The sequence below is a fragment of the Podarcis liolepis genome (genome assembly GCF_965112155.1).
Source record: "Podarcis liolepis genome assembly, chromosome: 2".
NCBI lineage: Eukaryota > Metazoa > Chordata > Lepidosauria > Squamata > Lacertidae > Podarcis > Podarcis liolepis.
This window is the reverse complement of record NC_139555.1, coordinates 8078254-8099381: the sequence shown is the minus strand read 5'-3', so window position 1 is coordinate 8099381 and position 21128 is coordinate 8078254. Positions and strand designations below refer to the sequence as shown.

The 21128-nt window shown below is 45.8% G+C and overlaps 1 protein-coding gene across 2 annotated transcripts in view; it reads right to left on the bottom strand.

Moving 5' to 3' along the window:
* AVIL (advillin) overlaps positions 1-21128 on the bottom strand; it is a 49929-nt gene that overhangs the window by 2412 nt on the left and 26389 nt on the right. For both annotated transcript variants that reach the window (XM_083484470.1, XM_083484469.1), the window contains exons 9-19: positions 20688-20786; positions 19384-19537; positions 18326-18426; positions 14998-15135; positions 12827-12985; positions 9597-9776; positions 6570-6715; positions 4935-5079; positions 2715-2903; positions 1759-1827; positions 374-505 (exon numbers count right to left, since the gene is read on the bottom strand). In XM_083484470.1, coding sequence (XP_083340596.1) covers positions 374-505; positions 1759-1827; positions 2715-2903; positions 4935-5079; positions 6570-6715; positions 9597-9776; positions 12827-12985; positions 14998-15135; positions 18326-18426; positions 19384-19537; positions 20688-20786 — 1512 coding nt within the window. The remainder of the gene's footprint in view (positions 1-373; positions 506-1758; positions 1828-2714; positions 2904-4934; positions 5080-6569; positions 6716-9596; positions 9777-12826; positions 12986-14997; positions 15136-18325; positions 18427-19383; positions 19538-20687; positions 20787-21128) is intronic.

The window sequence follows — 21128 nt, the reverse complement described above, 5'->3', positions numbered from 1 at the left end:
CCGCTTCAGTCCCTTCTCCCTTCTCGTAGAAAAGCCAGCAGGAGCTGCGCGCTCCTTAAAGGGTGTGTGGCTCCTGTAGGCTTTTGCGGGAGATGGTGGAATTCCCCCACCTCCCGCAAAAGCCGTGCGCTCTTTAAAGGGTGAGCGGCTTCTGCTGGCTTTTCTACAAAGGGGGGGGGGTGGAATTCTGAAAACTAGGTGCGCCCCATGGCCTTATGGAGCGAAAAATACGGTAAGTAGTTCAGAACAGAAGGAGCTTGAGGCGAAAGGGTCTAGATGGGTGAAAGCCTAGCAACCCACAGGAATGCCATCATGAGTTCCATGATGGAAGAAAACTGGGATATAAATGCAAGAAAACAAATAAACAACTTGCCTCCTTCTTAGCAGGATCCACGTCTTCTGGTAGCTCATCCTGGCTGGACAGCAGGACTTCTAGAGGGTAGGTAGGGCAGTTGCTGCTGTTGAAGGTCCCAGGCTTTGGAGTGAGGGATGCACCATTCAGATCCTGAGCAGAAAAGGGGCAGGTTTTTAAAACGCCATCTGTAGAAGCAGACCCTATACAGTGGTACCTCGCAAGGCAAACGAAATCCATTCCGGAAGTCCGTTAAACTTCCAAAACGTTCGGAAATCAAGGCGCGGCTTCCGATTGGCTGCAGGAAGCTTCTGCAGCCAATCAGAAGCAGCGGCGGACGTTCAGGTTCCAAAGAACGTTCACAGACTGGAACATTCACTTCCAGGTTTGGGAGCCCGACTCGCAAGGCGTTCGGGAGCCAAGGTACGACTGTACAGGCTTCTTATATACAGAAATTTAATAAATAAATAGAGGCATTTAGTTAATAAATAAATTCTATGCTTATGAGGAAGCAAAACTGAAAGCACTTTTAAGACTAGGAACTTATTTGACCCCAGAGAAATCCACCTCCTGTGTTTTTGTGCGATTCACTGCACAGGAGAGGATGAGTAACTCGGCTGTTTCTCTCTGGATTTGAGGGGAGAATGAATGGAAGGAGTAGTGAATCTTGCAGACACACAGTGGGCAGGGTCCTCTGTGGGTGGGAATTTTGGGCTTGGGAGAACCCTTCAAATATTTAATAAATTTCTCATCCTCTGGTCATGGCACACTACTTTAGAAAGCCAGCAGGGTACCAAAAGTAAATAAAAGCCACAGGGATGGGTTTTCCTTGCCTCAGCCATGATGTTGCTGGAGGTGCAGTAGGAGAAGGCAGAACTTTAGCTCAATTTTGGCTGTGTCCAACAGAGAACTCATACTTTGCATGCAGAAAGTCCCAGGTAATAATTTTTGTTTCCTAACCAACAGACAATGTGAAATACTCTCTTCCTGAGACACTAGTTGTAGCCAGTGCTAGTCTTACCCGGAGTAGTTCCATTGAAATTAACCAACAAGGCTAACTTGGGCACATTAAGTTCAGTGGGTCTACTCTAAGTAAAACTTAGCTGGCTGCAACCTAGATAGAACTTAGCTGGCTGCAACCTGTTTGCCTAGATAGAAGGTTCATGTGCAGAGTAGAAGTCGCTGACTTTTTCACAGCTGAGATGTTGTCTGCTGTGGAAAGGTAAGTGTCTGTTGCCCCACCCACTTTTTCTTCATGATTTCCTACCCATGAAATAGATAATGCAGGGTTAGATTGGACAAACAACATGATCTGGTAGTTTTCTAGCTTCTTATGCACCCAGATTTCTCCCCCTACTTAGCCACTGACCTCGTTTCTCACTGGGGAAACTAAAGCGTCAACTTACAGCCGTGATTCTGACAATGTTGTTGGCATCTCCCAGTTCCTTCTTCAGCTGCTCATATGTCTTTCCTTCCTGCAAGGGTTCAAAAAACCCACTAATCTGTAAGAGGGTTATAGCACCATAGCACCTTCCTGTGCTAGAAACAGGGTTTTACTCCCAAGCATTTCTCCCCGAGACCTGTTCTGAATCGAGTTGCAACCAATCAGAACTAAGACGACCCGCTTGCATAAGACCAAAGTCCTTATCATGAATTCAGTAGAACTTAAGTCAGAGTAGGCATGGTTAAGACTGCAGAGTCGGTGCATTGATCTTCCACATCTATAGCCTGGATATTCTCAAAGGAGCTCAGGGTATTATGCGTGAGGTTTAGCTGACACGCAGTATCCCAGTGGTTCAGATGTATCTGATAATCAACAGTGTACAAACTGAATGCCTGCCAAAATCAAAACAATAAAACGATCCCCCAAAGTAGCTTGCAAAGCACTTGGATTTTGAATGTTACAGGAAAATTTCACAATCAAAATTTATATGAGATATTCCACATTCAAAAACTTAATTGACAAAACTGGACATACCTGCAGATTTCAAACATTTGTCAGTATTTGTTTCAGCAAATGACCCAACTTATATCTATTTTATTTATTTCAAAAAGTGGATGTGCCACTCTCTGTCAATTTGACACATGGGGTGAAATTCAAAATCACACTGTCAATTGTTCTGTCACCGCAAGCCTTTCAGTTTCCAGACACTGTTCTGGGGGTTCTCCTGAGTGCCTCAGAGCCCATTTCAGGGGGTGCATTTTTTTGGGGGGGGGGGGGAGAAGCCCTATTGTGCAAGTGGAAGTTGTTGCAGAGGCCTCCGCTGACCAAACTCATTTGTTGAATTCCACTCGTGGGAGAAATCACCCCTAGATCTCTAGAAAACAAAAGCGATTTGGTTCAGGCATGGTTTCCACTTACACTCCACCGATATGGGTCCCAAGCCAGGAACCAGCCTGTGAAGTTGGGCGGTTCAAAACCTTGCTTGATTATGAGGATGGGGGTGTCAGTCTCCCTCCCGCTGGGATGGGTCTGCAGGTATTCCTGAGCCATCGTCACTGCCTCCTTCCTCTCTGTCTCGTTGGCTTCTTTGCCAATCCATAGGAAAATCTGGGGAAAGAGAAGAGCGATGATTCAGAAGTTGCTCCATTGGACAACAGACAGCATTAGAGCGGGGGAACCTGCGATTCTCCAGATGTTGTTGGGCCGCAACTCTTGACAGTTGACCATTGGCCGTGCTGACTGGGACAGATGGGAATTAGAGTCCAATGACAGCCACCTCTGGAGTCAGAACTAGGAAGCTTTTCTGAAACCAGACTGTAGTGATTTATTGGCAAAAGTTGATGCAATTGTGCAGGACAACACGATATCTGTCCTGATCATAGTAGTGTAGATAAAAGGAGCACATAGGGACTAAGCTCTGTCCCCATTCAGAGGTCTAGATTTAGTCTAAGGCAGGAGTCGGCAAACTTTTTCAGCAGGGGGCCGATCCACTGTCCCTCAGACCTTGTGGGGGGCCATTTGAATAATTTCAGTAGCAGTTTTAAGAATGGTGTAAAACCTATGAATGGACCAAGGGTTATTAAATTTGAACAAAACTATTTGTGTAATGGCAATGAACAAATAATATAGAATCTGTAATAAGGAATAGACAGGAAGTCTGGTTGATAGAAAAAAAAACATTTTTATTTTATGGTTTGAAGACTATTAGTTGATTCCTTTCTTTTTTGTTTGGTGGTGATGGAAATTTGTTTTCTTTTCTGTTTGGTGTGTTAAAGTGAATGATAACAATAAAATCATTAAAAGGGGGGGGGGAATGAACAACTTCCTATGCCCCACAAATAACCCAGAGATGCATTTTAAATAAAAGCACACATTCTACTCTTGTAAAAACACCAGGCAGGCCCCACAAATAACCCAGAGATGCATTTTAAATAAAAGGAAACATTCTACTCATGTAAAAACATGCTGATTTCTGGACCATCTGCGGGCCGGATTGAGAAGGGGATTGGGCCTTAGGTTGCCTACCCCTGGTCTAAGGTCACCCATTGCTTGTAGTATACAGCTGCCCTGGGAGAAAACTAGGGAAATATTAGTTTAGTTTTGACTGTAGTTTGGCACACCAGTAAGGAAGCTAAACCAAGACAAATGGTGGAAACTCCTGATTCCATCCCGATAAGCAGGTAAGTTAAGTGACTAAACTAATCCACAGACTGTGGCAGTCCAAAGGCTCCTTCAAACCCAGAACTCCTAACAGTGGGGCAGTTAGATGCTGAAGGGGAGCGAAGCAAGTGGGTCAGGAGCTGCATTCTATTGTCTCTCTCCATATTATCAGTGGCACTAAGGGAAAAGGACCAGTCCTGGCTATTGTGGCTTATAACCATCAGCAGACATCCTCCATGAAGCTATTTTTGCATTTCTATAGTTCCTTTGCTAGTTCTAGAAACTTAATAGGCTCTTTTGTGTGTGTGTGTGGGGGGGGGTATTTTGGAGCTCATTTATTCTGCCTTAGAACCAAGCTTACTGCCTTTGCCTTTTGCTAAGTGGGTGGCGCTGTGGTCTAAACCACTGAGCCTAGGGCTTGCTGATCAGAAGGTCAGCAGTTCGAATCCCTGTGACGGGGTGAGCTCCCGCTGCTCGGTCCCAGCTCCTGCCAACCTAGCAGTTCAAAAGCATGCCAAAGTGCAAGTAGATAAATAGGTACCGCTCCGGCGGGAAGGTAAACGGTGTTTCTGTGCGCTGCTCTGGTTTCGCCAGAAGCAGCTTAGTCATGCTGGCCACATGACCTGGAAAAACTGTCTGCAGACAAACATCGGCTTTCTCAGCCAATAAAGTGAGATGAGTGCCGCAACCCCAGAGTCATTCGCGACTGGACTTAATTGTCAGAGGTCCTTTACCTTTTCCTTTTTAAGCCTTTCCAAACTACAATATTTTTAAGGTACTGCAAGCCTCCAATGCTCCACACTCCCTGCTCTGCAGAGTAATCATACCTTCAGGCGGCTGCCTTGTGCTCCTTAACACTCAAACAGAGTGGAAGAATTACAGGAAGTAGCCAGAGACTTTAAATCACACAGCCACCATAGAATGAGAGAGGCTAAGAAATTCAGGACGGTACTTCAGACTCCCCTGCCCCAGCCTCACCTGGTCCCAGGTATCCAGCATCATCACATCACTTTCACTGAGGTCATCTTGGGTGAAGTCTGTGATCTCGATGGCTACAAAGCATCCGGTCTTGTTGGAGCATTCAAAGAGCCGTGGAGGGTGGTCAGGAACTTCCTCCTGCAGCCTGTAAGACAGAGACTGTTTAAGAAAGTCCTTTTTAGGTCTCACTTCCAATGCGCATATAAGGATGTGGAGATGTGGACCAAGATCTGCTGGCCCCGTTATTAATCCCTTTATTTATTATTTTAGTTTTACTCAGTGGCGTAGCGTGGGGGTGCGGGGGGGGGGGGCAGCCGCACCGGGCACAACATCTGGGGGTTAGGGTTAGGGGGCGCAAATTACTTGCCTTGCCCCGGGTGCTGACAACCCACGCTACGCCACTGGTTTTACTTGCTTCTCTGCTGCCCTTCACCATAGCATATTGCCAAGGTGACTTACGTCTGCCATTTACAATCAGTGCACAAACTTTATGATGCAAAAGTATTTCAGCATTGTAATAAAAAAATAATAGCAATAAAAGTAATCACAACCCAATAGTGTTAGTTTGTTTGTTTTAAAAAAGCCTAATAAAAGCATACAGTGGTGCCTCGCAAGATGAAATTAATCCGTTCCGCGAGTCTCTTCGTCTAGCGGTTTTTTCGTCTTGCGAAGCAACCCTATTGGCGGCTTAGCGGATTAGCGCTATTAGCGGTTTAGCGGCTATTAAAGGCTTAGCGGCTATTAAAGGCTTAGCGGATTAGTGGCTAAAAGGCTATTAGCGGCTTAGCGGCTTAGAAAAAGGGGGGGAGTAAAAAAAATCGGAACACTCGCAAGACGTTTTCGTCTTGCAAAGCAAGCCCATAGGGAAAATCATCTTGCGAAGCAGCTCAAAAACGGAAAACCCTTTCGTCTAGCGGGTTTTCCGTCTTGCGAGGCATTCGTCTTGCGGGGCACCACTGTAATATATATAGAAGAAGAGGAGTTTGGATTTGATATCCCTCTTTATCACTGCCCGAAGGAGTCTCAAAGCAGCAAACGTTCTCCTTTCCCTTCCTCCCCCACAACAAACACTCTGTGAGGTGAGTGGGGCTGAGAGACTTCAGAGAAGTGTGACTGGCCCAAGGTCACCCAGCAGCTGCATGTGGAGGAGCGGAGACGCGAACCCGGTTCACCAGATTATGAGTCTACCGCTCTTAACCACTACACCACACTGGCTTTAAAGCCTGGGTTGTTGAAAAGCTCTTGGAAGTAGGCGCTAGTTGAGTCTACCTCTCTAGATAATTCTTCATCTGTGATTCCTGCATTGCAGGGAATTTTGCTAGATGACGCTTTGGGGGTTCCTTCTAACTAATTCTGGGATGCTAATGTTGGGGACAGAGGGTGCTTCCAGGTGGGTGCTTATTATGGGATCAATGCATGCGAGTTTCTCACAGCATCCCTATGATATCATTAGTATCAAAATACCAACCCATATCCTCCCCCTACCCCATTTAATCCAGATTCACCCTTACTGGGGGGAATCTGGTAAGTGATATTTGTGATATCCGAACACCTGCTTGCAATATTTAAGCCCCCTGCCTAGAAGCACCCAGATACACAAGCAAGTACTAGAGTTTAGGGACAGGGCGCAAATACCTTTTCTCACTTGCATAGGGGGCTTTGCCTCCAAGCAGCTCCCAAAAGTCGGGGGGTTCCTGCCCTTCTGCTACCATCTCCTGAATCCCGTTGCAAAGGGTGGTGGCCAGCTCCTTGGCCATTTCCCGTTCATCGCCACTGGAACCCTGGAATGAAAACCCACAGAGGTAAGGGGGTGGAAGTGGAAGGGCAGCTTGCTGACCCACATCTAGGTGGGCTACGAAACAATCTTGAAAGGTTTTGGTGTAAGGGGACGCCTGCAGTCATGCCTTGACAAGACACCACGGGAAATACAATGAATAAATGCTTAAGTCAAGAAAGAACTTCGCATATGAAGTTGAATGTATGTAAATGCACCAAAATCTTGAGGGAGAATTCCCTGAAGAAGGAAATTATATATTGTAGCTTAAGCCAAGAAGGAATGTAACATATGGACTTGAATGTTTATAAATATATCAAAACCGTGAGAGGGAATTTACTGAAGAAGTCCGAGACTCTTCATGGGCAAAACAGGTGACAAACGCCGGCACCCTGTCTAACTCTCGTGCATAACATCGCTGACACTTCGTTGATATCTACAGGAGCCTGGCTAAAGGAACTTTAAAGACTGAATCTTCCTTTTGGACACAATTTGAATGAGTTTTCTGTTTGTGGCTTCTGTAGTAGATCTTGTACCTTGTTCTCTCAGTGTTTGGATTATTAATATAAGATTTAGAACGTAGAATGGTTTGGTAGTGTTTTGTGTGCTGCTTAAAGGTAAAGGGACCCCTGACCATTAGGTCTAGTCGTGACCGACTCTGGGGTTGCGGCGCTCATCTCGCTTTATTGGCCGAGGGAGCCGGCGTACAGCTTCTGGGTCATGTGGCCAGCATGACTAAGCCGCTTCTGGCGAACCAGAGCAGCGCATGGAAACGCCGTTTACCTTCCCGCTGGAGCGGTACCTACTGATCTACTTGCACTTTGACGTGCTTTTGAACTGCTAGGTTGGCAGGAGCAGGGACTGAGCAACGGGAACTCACCCCGTTGCAGGGATTCGAACTGCCAACCTTCTGATCGGCAAGTCCTAGGCTCTGTGGTTTAACCCACAGCGCCACCCGCATCCCTCTTGTGTGCTGCTTGTGTGCTGCTAACTTCATACTGGTCTACTACTTGACAAGACACCAGACATTTCCCCCTGAGCTATCTGGGCAGTACAGGCCTTATGTACTTCTGCACTTGGAGCTAGAAGTCAACAATCATGCCTCCTTCCATAAAAAGGGCAGCACAGGCTGTGTTTGCACATAACACTAAACCCTGGTTTAGCATTATAAGAACAAGCTGTAGCAAGCCATCAGGGTCACACACTTCCCCCTCTTCTGACGTGACCGGTTTTGACAAACCATAGTTAAGATTAACCCTGGTTTGCCTGGGTTGTGACATCACACAAAGCAGCATTTAATCTAAAGTGGAAGCAAAAGCTTCCAAGTGAGATGTTTCTATTGTAGCCCAAGAATTGTCCTCAAAAATGCAAATGCAGCCACAGCAGGGAGATGTTCTAGGAATAAAAGAAGCTGCCTTTATACAGAGTCATCCCCCTGGTCCATCTAGCTCTGTATTGGCTACCCAAAACTGGATGACAGTGGCTCTCCAGGGGTTTTAGACAGGAGTATTTTGTAAACCTACCTGGAGTTGCAGCAGATTGAATCTGGGACCTTGTGCACGCAAAATGTGTGCTCTGTCACCTCTGAGATACAGTGGTGCCTCGCAAGACAAAAAGAATCCGTTCTGTGATTCTCTTCGTCTAGCGGTTTTTTCGTCTTGCGAAGCAAGCCCATTGACGGATTAGCGCTATTAGCGCTATTAGCGGCTTTTAGCGGCTTATCTGCTGATCGGATCAGCTGATAAGCGGCTTAGCGGCTTAGAAAAGGGGGAGGAAAGGAAAAAAAAACCAGCAGGAACTCGCAAGACATTGTCGTCTTGTGAAGCAAGCCCATAGGAAATTCGTTTTGCGAAGCACCTCCAAAACGGAAAACTCTTTCGTCTAGCGAGTTTTCCGTCTTGCGAGGCATTCGTCTTGCGGGGCACCACTGTATAGGCAGGGTGCTCTTCCTCTGGAATTTGCTGCACTAGGCAACTGCTGCATTCTGCTCCGTGATAATCCTAGTTCTGTGTTCCTGGCCATGTGCACTTTCTCAAAGTGCCCTCTACAGTCACGGGGGCTTGTGACTTCCTTTCTCTATTTAATTTTAAACTGCTACTCACTGTGTGCCAAAATCTGTATAGCATACCATAGCTGAAATGCTTTCGAAATTTATTCCTACGTTAGTACGTTTCAGAGCACAATTCAAAGTGTTGGTGCTGACTTTTAAAGCCCTAAATGGCCACGACTCAGTATACCTGAAGGAGCATCTTCACCCCCATCGTTCAGCTCGGACACTGAGGTCCAGCTCCGAGGGCCTTCTGGCAGTTTCCTCACTGCAAGAAGCGAAGTGACAGGGAACCAGGGAGAGGGCCTTCTTGGTGGTGGCACCCGCCCTGTGGAATGCCCTACCATCAGATGTCAAGGAAATAACAACTATCTGACTTTTAGAAGACATCTGAAGACACCCGTTTACAGAAGTTTTTACTGATTGATGTTTTATCATGTTTTTAATATTCTGTTGGGAGCCGCCCAGATTGGCTGAGGAAACCCAGATGGGTGGGATAATAATAATAATAATAATAATAATAATAGTAAGTCACGCATTTCCAAGTTATCTTTCACAACCATGAAAGACAGAGACTTGGGACTACACTGCTGTTTTTGATGAAAGTTGAAGGTTCCCCTGCCACTGCAAGAAGTCCAAATTCTATACCAGACATTTGGTCTCACCAATTTTTCTTTTCTTAATTCCGACACCCACCCATCCATGTAAAAAGCCTTTCTGGCGGGATGCCCCTGTGGCGGCCTGTTTGAAATGCAATGGATGGTGGGGTTCTGGATTCCCACCCGCCCTCCTGCTTGACGTTGCCCTCACCCCTGCTCCGAGCCACCTTTCCTAGCCTCACCTTGCCATACCACAAGTAATGGTCCGTCTGGCTCTTCAGCAAGAAGACATCATTGGAGTTGAGAGAGGCAGCCACAGACGGCACTTCTACCGCCTTCGTGTTGGAGCTGTCCGTTCCACGGATCTGGAAGAGCCGCACTGGTGGTTCCGCTTCGCTCCTGCCTTTCCTTGATGTCCCGCCCTAAAGACCAAGTGAGGGAAGGGCAGAACAACAAACCGACATCACTGCTAACCTAACGATGAGACTGGAGCAATGGCACGGTTCACCTACGTAACCTTAATGGCCTTACAGCAGTGGTGATGGATTAGATTGGGGTCAGCAACCTTTTTCAGCCGTGGGCCGGTCCGCCACCCCTCAGACCATGTGGTGGGCCAGACTATATTTTGAAGAGGGGGAAAAAGAACAAATTCCTATGCCCCACAAATAACCCAGAGATGCATTTTAAACAAAAGGACACATTCTACTCATGTAAAAACACGCTGGCCGGATTGAGAAGGCGATTGGGCCACATCTGGCCCACAGGCCTTAGGTTGCCTACCCCTGGATTCGATGGTAATATTTCATAGAATCATAGAGTTGGAAGAGACCACAAGGGCCATTGAGTCCAACCCCCTGCCAAGCAGGAAACACCATCAGAGCACTCCTGACATATGGTTGTCAAGCCTCTGCTTAAAGACCTCCAAAGTAGGAGACTCCACCACACTCCTTGGCAGCAAATGCCACTGTCGAACAGCTCTTACTGTCAGGAAGTTCTTCCTAATGTTTAGGTGGAATCTTCTTTCTTGTAGTTTGGATCCATTGCTCCGTGTCCGCTTCTCTGGAGCAGCAGAAAACAACCTTTCTCCCTCCTCTATGTGACATCCTTTTATATATTTGAACATGGCTATCTTATATATTTGAACATGGCTACCTTAACCTCCTCTTCTCCAGGCTAAACATGCCCAGCTCCCTTAGCCGTTCCTCATAAGGCATCGTTTCCAGGCCTTTGACCATTTTGGTTGCCCTCCTCTGGACACGTTCCAGTTTGTCAGTGTCCTTCTTGAATTGTGGTGCCCAGAACTGGACACAGTACTCCAGGTGAGGTCTGACCAGAGCAGAATACAGTGGCACTATTACTTCCCTTGATCTAGATGCTATACTCCTATTGATGCAGCCCAGAATTGCATTGGCTTTTTTAGCTGCCGCGTCACACTGTTGGCTCGTGTCAAGTTTGTGGTCAACCAAGACTCCTAGATCCTTTCCACATGTACTGCTCTCAAGCCAGGTGTCACCCATCTTGTATTTATTCCTTCGCTCTCTGCTGCAGAGAGGGAGTCTCCTCTTCATTCTCCTGACTGGGCCTCTGGTCTCCTACCCCAGAGTCCTACCCTGATGGCCGCACTGGCTATGCAGGTGAAAATTTACAAAATGCACATCTACTGGGAAAGAAGCTGGAGGGGCAAAGGTCTGGGACTATCACTTCCCAACCGTGCAGCAGACATGTATTTTCAATGAGAAGCTTCTTTATGGGACTTGAGTTAAATACTTAAGGCAAAGGCGAAACCACCCCTGAGATTAATACCTGTGACCAGGGCTTTTTTTTCTGGGGGCAGGCATACTCCTAAACATATTGTGAATCTATGTTTGACCTCATAGAGGGGCAGTATTTCAATATGAGTAGGAAAATGAGACTACCCCTAAACATTTTTTTCTTAGAAAAAAGCACTGCCTTTGACCGACACCTATTGAAACACTTCCTCTTTCCCATCCTATTAAATAAGTGCACAAATATTCCTGGAGGCAGACTCACTAGACTATTGGGAGTTCAGATACCTTTTCCACGCACTTCTGAATATTGATAAATTCATCATTAGCAGGGAAACCTCAGAACAAGTATTTAATCTTCTGCTACATCTGACACCTGCCTGGATCAAAGGATTTCATTTGTATAAATGGGATTCTTCATCACTGATTCTGCAGATACCAACTGGTGACATATTTAGTCCTAATTCCCAGTTTGTGGAGGAAATGAAATGCCTTTCTAACCCATGATTCAGTTACTATCTGTAAAACCTGTAAAACCAATAAGAACAATATTCAGCAAAGCTGGCTTGGAAATGCCTGATTGGATTTTTTTTTATTTAAAAAAAAGGCTTAAAGAGGCACCTAAAAGAACAAATTGTTGGCACCATCCAACTTTGAGGCGAAGAGTATCTCAAAGCATGGATGCTACCCGACTAAAAGCCTAGTTCCAGCTACTCATTAAATGAATGTCTGGACCATATGATCCCCACGAGAGGGTAGCTACCCCAATCGGTGTGTCAACTGCAAAAAAATTGTGAGCTGATCCTTATCCAGGTGTGCAATTATATATTTTTTTAAATCACACAAAGCGGAGTAAAAAATATATTGGTCAGCCAGAGTGGCTGGAACACTAGAATTTGGAATATTTTGCCAATCAGGTAAGGACAAGGAAAAACAGAGACAGCAGCAGATGAAGGGCAGGAAAGTCAGGACTGCCAAATTGTGAGATCGTGGGAATCCCTATTCCAAAGCCATTGAAATCCAGTTCCCATTTGTTTTTTTCAACTTTCAGAAGATATTGCTTGCACAATGAGGACTATAATCTCTCTCCCCCCCCCCTTTTTAAAGGAAAGGCGGGAGAAAGGGAAAAACACGAAAAGCCAAAGCCGGTGCCTGATTCTGCATGGTTGACGTGATTTCTCGAGTATCTAGGACTCCCTGCCTCCCTCTTCCCTTTTTTTACAGCAGGGATGACAGAGACAAGCTTCCATATTCATTCAAAGAAGGGAAGCTCCAACAAGGAATGAACTGTGTTGTCACTCTATGCCCTTCCCATCTTGGCTGCTGTAAGTGACAAGAATAAGACCCAAGGACAGACTGTTCCACTGAGACATTAGGGAAGCTGGGTTCTGGTCTCCTCCTTCGCTCCTGACTTTTGCCCCTCAGAATATACCAGAAGGGCAAAGAGTTTGTGTTCAGGGAGAATCTGGCTGTGACTCACAATGGCCTTGAACAGGTACAGCAGGGATGGGGAACCTGTGGCCCTACAGGTCCCATCACCCCCAACCATTGGGCTCAGGATTATGGGATGTGAAGTCCCAACAATATCTGGAGGGTCCCGGGATCCTTGCTTCTAAGCTGCAGCAACACGCTTAGCTGTAACAGGCCTGATGCCTGGGGAATTCAGTTTGTGATTTTCCATGGTGCTCCTTAATCCTCCTCCATACCTCAAAGAAGACAAGCTTGCCTTTGAAGATGGCCAAGAAGTGGTGCGGCTCTTTGCCCATGTTCAGCCGCACCTGCACAGGCTCCCCGTTGTACTGCTGATCCAGCTCCACTGCATGGTAGGCTGAAGACGCAAGCTCGTCCACCGTGGCATGGCGTCCCTGTTGAGTACAGTAATGGAATTCAGTGAAATTGAAAGTGCTTGTATTCATTGCTATGGGTTTAAATTTGATTGGTTGGTAACTGAATTCTATAGTGTTCTTTAGCGGTTCTCAGAGACATCACCTTGCCAACAAAGGTCCACATAGTTAAAGCCATGGTTTTCCCAGTAGTGATGTACGGAAGTGAGAGCTGGACCATAAAGAAGGCTGATGGCTGAAGAATTGATGCTTTTGAATTATGGTGTTGGAGGAGACTCTTGAGAGTCCCATGGACTGCAAGAAGATCAAACCTCTCCATTCTTAAGGAAATCAGCCCTGAGTTCTCACTGGAAGGACAGATCGTGAAGCTGAGGCTCCAAGACTTTGGACACCTCATGAGAAGAGAAGACTCCCTGGAAAAGACCCTGATGTTGGGAAAGATGGAGGGCACAAGGAGAAAGGGACGACAGAGGACAAGATGGTTGGATAGTGTTCTTGAAGCTACCAGCATGAGTTTGACCAAACTGCGGGAGGCAGTGGAAGACAGGAGTGCCTGGCGTGCTCTGGTCCATGAGGTCACGAAGAGTCGGACAAGGCTAAACGACTAAACAACAACAGCAACAGTGGTTCTCATGTGATTAGTTAAGGTTGGTCACATGGGAGGGATCTAGTGAAGGAGAGACTTCATTTTATGGGAAGCAAGATGACTGTGTTTTAGAATCCACTGTGAACACTGCTCAGTTGAATAGAGTGTTAGAGTGCTTCTTCTCGGCTTAAGAGAGCAGGTAAAATGGAGAAGGTAAATCTCTCATAGGAGCTGCAAGGCATGGCCTAACTGAGAGAAAGAAGGCAGAGTGCTGAGCTCTGGAAAGACAGGAAAACACAGCTGTTTGGAAGTTAGAAGAAGAGACTGTAACAATAATAAGAATTTTTAAATTTTGCTGGGTTTCGCAAGCCACTCTGGGCAGGCTTACAACATATATAAAAACACAACAAAGCATCAAACATTAAAAAACAAAATATCCTATACGAGCAACAAACAAGCCAATAAATCAATAGAAAACAACAACAACAACAACCAGTTTACTGTTATACCCAAATTAAAATAATTGCCAACCCCAACTAAACATTTAACCAACACCAACCTGACCAAAACTAAAAAGGAACCAAAATTATAACACTTTAAAACATTTTAAAACCTTTTAGCCAGTTGCCCCAACCCAAGAGTTGTTCCAGAAATGTCCCTCTGGCTCCCAGGAGCCTCTTTTAGGAAGGACACAAAGTGGCTTCAAATCAGTGTGAAGTTAAATACAAATATGCATCCATGAATACAAGAGAATAATACAAAAATGAAATTAAAACAATGGCTACAATGTAAAAAATAAATAAATGTAGGCCCATGCTTGGATGAGCATGCAAGTGTAAATATTATGTTTTAATTCATCTATAATTAACAGTTTCTGCAAGTAAAGTTTTTGAATGTTAGAGTCTGGACATTGGTTTAATTTCCAAAGAAAGGTGTCAGTCATATATATGATTTGACCTTCTTAGCTGCGCTTTCACTACCCTTATATTCAACAGCCCCTGAAGCACAGAGAGATCTAGCATGCGGTGAGTATAGCTGCACATTACAGCCACACTGAGTGAGGGTCTCCAACGTAGGCTCTCATTAGCCATATTGGATTTAAGAGACTCAAGTACAAATCCTCAACGGAGCCATGAAAGTTATTGGACGACTCTGAGCCAGTCAACCTCTCTCAGTCTCATCCATCCAAAAGGGTTGTGTCCTGGGGGTAACATAAGCATTTCAAACTCTATGGCAGGAGGGAGCAGAGCGCAAGGACTGTGTGCGCTATATGCAGTTTGTGCACCAGCCAATTTCCCTAACCATAGTTTACAGCCACCATTACCTGTACACCATGGACAATTGAAAGGAACATCTGACTTCTGAAGCCAACATAAGACTTCTGAAGCCAACTCCTCTGGGAAGTCAACAGAAACAGGGCCTTCCTCATCTGAAGATGTTCACTTACCTGCCAAATGTACAAGATGTAATGAGGTTTCCTGTTGACCTCATAGGTGTACAGGACTAAGTAGCAGTCTCCACCGTAGAAGAATCCATGCCATCGATGGTCCACTGGCACCAGCTCCAGGTTCTCAACCCTCCAGACCTAGAGATAACAAAACAGAGAGTGGGACTCAGCAAATGTGCAGTCATAACCTAGAGAATGGTTAATCAACCTATTTCTGGCCCATATTTGGGCATTTATCTGCTTTTTAAAGAAGAAAACTGCACAAAAATTCGTATTTCAGCACGCATTTTATCAAAGACGATAGATTCAAATACATATACTGTAATAAAGATGATTAGTGAAGGTAGCATGCAAAAATGCATAAAATTAGGGAGGAAATGCTTGCGAAAATATGGACAATAGTTAAAACAGCATACAAAAATTTCTTTATTGGGAGAAATTTGCACTCAAATGCTGATGAACTTTCATGAGGATTTTTTTAAAAATGCAAATTGTGGCATTAAACGTGGAAAACTGAATTTAAGATTGGAAAAAAGGGAAGCCCAGAGAACCACAACTGACAGATCCTTTCATTGCTACCTTAACACTTGTTCTGCTGAGATTAATTGAAATGTAGGGCAAGGGGATTCACGCAGGGTTAGACTGGCAGGTGAGCAGGTAGAAGCAACACATTATCCCTCTGGTGCTGGCACACCACTGATATCCCCCTAAAAACATCCTCGGGGCTATCTACGAAGGAGATGATATATGGAAACCATCTGGCCTTAGATTGGAAGAACGGGAAATTCACACAGGATTATTATATTCGCTTATCGGTTTAAGGAGACTAACAGAAGAGATCGTAAAGGAAAAAGAGAAATTATACGAATAAGATATGATGTGGAAACACCAAGATAAGATTGGATAGAACTATGAACTCTGTTTGGACTGATTGGGACTGATTTGGACATTAATGCAGTAATAAGAAGATGATTTGAATCCCCCTTTGGATCTTGAAGTATGGGTTCCCCCAACAAAATTTAAAAATTTAGCTTTGTAATTTGGAATTTATGTGATGTGATTTAATTTGATGTGATTGGCCAGTTAATAAAAAAATATTTTAAAAAAACACAAAAAATATCCTCAGGGCTTCTTTTCTGACCAGGCTCGCTCCTAGTTTCACAAGCTGACATGGCAGTGGGCAGTGGCAGTGGGGGAAGTGAAAATAGCTGACAGTGGCACTTGCAAAGCAGAATTAGTTAGCAGGGAATAAGGATAAGCACCTCTTCATAGAATCATAGAGTTGGAAGAGACCACAAGGGCCATCAAGTCCAACCCCCTGCCAAGCAGGAAACAAAACTACTTCTGCCCACCAATTCTCCCCAAAAACGCTGGACAAGTTAAGCGCAGGATTGGGATCCCTGTGTTTCCTTCGTTACATCTAGTGCTGCACGCAAAGATACTTTTGAGCAAGCATACTGTAGATTTCGGGTGGCGCTGTGGTCTAAACCACACAGCCTAGGACTTGCCGATCAGAAGGTTGGCAGTTCGAATCCCCGCAACGGGGTGAGTTCCCGTTGCTCTGTCCCTGCTCCTGCCAACCTTGCAGTTCGAAAGCATGTCAAAGTGCAAGTAGATAAACAGGTACCACTCTGGCGGGAAGGTAAACGGCATTTCCGTGTGCTGCTCTGGTTCACCAGAAAGCAGTTTAGTCATGCTGGCCACATGACCCAGAAGCTGTATGCTGGCTCCCTTGGCCAATAAAGCGAGATGAGCGCCGCAACCCCAGAGTCGGCCACAACTGGACCTAATGGTCAGGGGTCCCTTTGCCTTTACCTTTTTACTGTAGATTTCACACTTCCAACATCTCAGCTCTTGTGACTTGTGAATGAACACAAAATAAATTCCAAGGAACATCAACTCCTAAGAGCTAAACAATCGCATTCTGTACCCAGATTATATGGTGCCAATTAAGACAACAATGCAGTTTTTCCTACTCTGAACATTTCTGGCTGCATTGAAATTGGCTTTTCCTGCCACGAAATGGCAGTTATTATTTATTTTAAAAAACCTTTTGTAGAAACTTGGGGGAAGGGTGCAAAAGCAATATGGTAGAAACATTACAGATGAATGCTATTCGCATTCCTAAACAGCAAGTTTTCAGCAGTTTGTTGCTAATGACTTCTAAGGCTTTGCAAATCCCCTCCCCTCCAGTTGCTAAGCCTTAGGCTGCCAGACCCCTCTGTGTGACATCACAGCAGCTAAGCCAGCCATAGGCAAACTCCGGCTCTCCAGTTGTTTGGGACTACAATTCCCATCATCCCTAGCTAACAGGACCACTGGTCAGGGATGATGGGAATTGTAGTCCCAAACATCTGGAAGGCCGGAGTTTGCCTATGCCTGCGCTAAGCCAATGGCAGCTAAGGTGACTGTGACTCGACCAACCTCACTTCCAGTATCAGAGTACCACAATCATTCACTACTGGAGTATATCAATCACCTCTGTGCTAGTATGTTATTTTGGAAATATAAAAGAAGAGAAAAATATTGTATGCAAATGTGGGGCACTTGTACAGTGGTACCTCGGGTTACAAACACCTTGGTTTCAAACTCCGCTAACCCAGAAGTAGTACCTCGGGTTACAAACTTTGCCCCAGGATGAGAACGGAAATCGCACGCTGGTGGCAAGGTGACACAGCGGCAGCAGGAGGCCCCATTAGTGAAAGCGCGCCTCAGGTTAAGAACAGTTTTGAGTTAAGAATGGACCTCCGGGATATTTGTAGAATAAATTGGAAAGAAATTCTTCCAATTTTTCTTCTTCTTCTTCCAATTTTTCTTTTTATTTTTTCTTTTTCTTTTCTTCCTTTTTTGTTCTTTTTTATATATGTGCGCTTATCTGAAAAATATATGTATGCATGTATTCGTATGTATTTTGCTTGTATTTTGTGATAATTATGTTAAATAAAATTTAATTAATAATAAAAAATGGCCCTCTGGAATGAATTAAATTCGTAACCTGAGGTACCAAGAGGCAGTGTGGTGTAGTGGTTAAGAGTGGCGGACTCGTAATCTGGTGAACCGGGTTTGCGTCTCTGCTCCTCCACATGCAGCTGCTGGGTGACCTTGGGCCAGTCACACTTCTTTGAAGTCTCTCAGCCCCACTCACCTCACAGAGTGTTTGTTGTGGGGGAGGAAGGGAAAGGAGAATGTTAGCCGCTTTGAGACTCCTGAAGGGGAGTGATAAAGCGGGATGGATCTCAAATCCAAACTCTTCTTCTTCCACTGTACTCAGTAGAGAGCCAACAAGAAATCGAGCTTCCATTCTGGGATTGGGGTTCATAACTCTTACCTCCACTTTTCCTTCCCCGCTATCTACCATTCTCTCCTGGGCTGCCAACTCTGGTCGGGCGTGCAAGAGGGTGGCATCAAATTTCTCTTGGGCGACCTTAGCTGGAAAGGAAACATCTGTCAAAGGGAGGAAGCAGCTGGCATCCATCAGAACGAGGTTTTGCCAAGTGGGGGTCATGATCCCTTGGGCCTGGAGACAAGTACAAGGGTTGCAACAAGGCTAGGAGAAATTGCAACCTCTTGGCCAAAATTGCTGAAAACCTAAAGATGCTAATCATATTCTGCCCATCCAGATTTCCTTGACGTCTGATGAGAGGGTGTTCCACAGGGTGAGCGCCACTACCAAGAAGGCCCTCTGCCTGGTTCCCTGTAACCTCACTTCTCACAGTGAGGGAACTGCCAGAAGGCTCTCAGAGCTGGACCTCAATTTCCAGAATGATGGGGTGGAGACGCTCCTTCAGGTATACTGCGTCAAGCCTGTTCAGGGCAGCCTTCCTCAAACTCGGCCCTCCAGATGTTTTTGGCCTACAACTCCCATGATCCCTAGCTAGCAGGACCAGTGGTCAGGGATGATGGGAACTGTGTCTCAAAACATCTGGAGGGCCAAGTTTGAGGGAGCCTGGTTTAGGGCTTTAAAGGTCAGCACCAACACTTTGAATTGTGCTCGGAAATGTACTGGGAGCCAATGTATGTCTTTCAGGCAGCCGCTCCCAGTCACCAGTCTAGCTGCCGCATTCTGGATTAATTGTATTTTCTGGGTCACCTTCAAAGCTAGCCCCACGTAGAGCACATTGCAGTAGTCCAAGCGGAAGATAACTAGAGCATGCACCAGTCTGGCAAGACAGTCTGTGGGCAGGAAGGGTCTCAGCCTGCGTACCAGATGGAGCTGTTAGACAGCTCCCCTGGACACAGAATTGACCTGCGCCTCCAGACAATGGCAACTGGGAATGACAGAATGCAAACCAGAATTGGCCTGAACCAGGGATGGAGAGGGAGGTGTCTACGCAGCTCCTTGCCAATGGCCCAAAGGATCCGAGGCATGTCTCTGCACATCCTTACCAATTTTGCCAACGTTGTAGGTTCTTCCTAGCCCCACCGTCTGGTCCTGGACTGTCCATTTCTGGAACAGCTGCTTGAACATGGCTGACTCTGCCCCGTCATGAACCGTCTCCAAGTTAGTGCTCGGAGGGTAGCCTTTCATCTGAACAAATTCCTGTAACAAGCAAGGAAGGAAGGAAGGAAGGATAGGCTTTGGGTCCTGCCTCTAGCGCAGGTTTCCTCTGCAGCCTTCAGCATGTCGCTACTGAAAGAAAGCCAGTGTGGCGTTGGACTAGGAACTGGGAGGTAAAGGTAAAGGTAAAGGGACCCCTGACCATTAGGTCCAGTCATGACCGACTCTGGGGTTGCGGTGCTCATCTCGCTTTATTGGCCGAGGGAGCTGGCGTACAGCTTCCGGGTCATGTGGCCAGCATGACTAAGCCGCTTCTGGCGAACCAGAGCAGCGCACGGAAACGCCGTTTACCTTCCCGCTGGAGCGGTACCTATTTATCTACTTGCACTTTGATGTGCTTTCGAACTGCTAGGTTGGCAGGAGCAGGGACCGAGCAACAGGGGCTCACCCCGTCGCGGGGATTTGAACTGCCAACCTTCTGATTGGCAAGTCCCAGGCTCTGTGGTTTAACCCACAGCGCCACCCGCGCCCCCATGAACTGGGAGACCAGGCTCCAAATCCCCAGTCACCATCTCTCCGCCTAATTCGTCTCCTCACAGGGTTGTAGTGAGGATAAAATTGGGAGCGAGAGAAGCACCTATGCCACACTGAATTCCTTGGACATAAATGTAAAGGTGGGACATAGAAGTGAAAAATTGATTTACAGTAGGGACAGGGAAACTCAGGACTGCAGGCTAAATGTGCTTCTACAGCTTATTTTTAAAAATCTGAGCATGGGGGAAGAATAATAATCCCAGAAAACCTTCCGTTTCTGCCAACAGGCCTGAAATAAGCCACAGCAACTGCAGTCAGGCTGTGTGTTTTATGGTTGTTTGACAACCATGTTAAGCAATTACTGGCAGCAGCAAGAGGAGGGGGCGGCTGGAAGGGAAGTTAGCACAGCCTAACAAAAGCTCCTTAAAGGCATCTTCCACATATCCTCCAAAAGGCTAAATAAGGATAGTGACAAATACTAGAAAACAGAGGCAGTCCCTGGTAAATCGGAATGTGCAAAACTGGTTCACCTTCCAACCTTGCATTTTTAAAAAGAATTATATACACATCTTTCTGTCTCTGCATTTCCCATCTGCATACAACTGGGGCATTTAAAATCATAACAAAATTGCAGCTTAGCTGAATTCTTGTGCCATACCAAGGCCTTAGACATGGCTGTTTGCTTCTCCATCTTGGAGGCTCCTTTGCCCTTCCAGACGTAGATTTTCATCCCGCCGTGATCCAGAATGTAGCAGTCCTAAGGCACAAATGGGAAGTTTATGATCAGCACAGGAAGAATTTCTTGCAACTCCATGATTGGTTTCATGTGTTTCTGTGTAAAATGGGCAAAAACTATAAATCCTTGGTTCCCCACCCACCTGTTACGTAAACAGGCAAGAGGAATGTCTAAACCTGAGGCTGGTGACAGGGGAAGAGACTCGAGACAAGATTTAAAAAAATTAAAATGGTGGCAGAGGCAATCTTATGCTCATGACAATGGCCAGCAGCTGCCACTCTAGACCAGCTGTCTAGTCAATTCACATGTGCCTTCTGAATACCAGCCCATAGCTGTCAACTTACAGATTTGAAAATAAGGGAC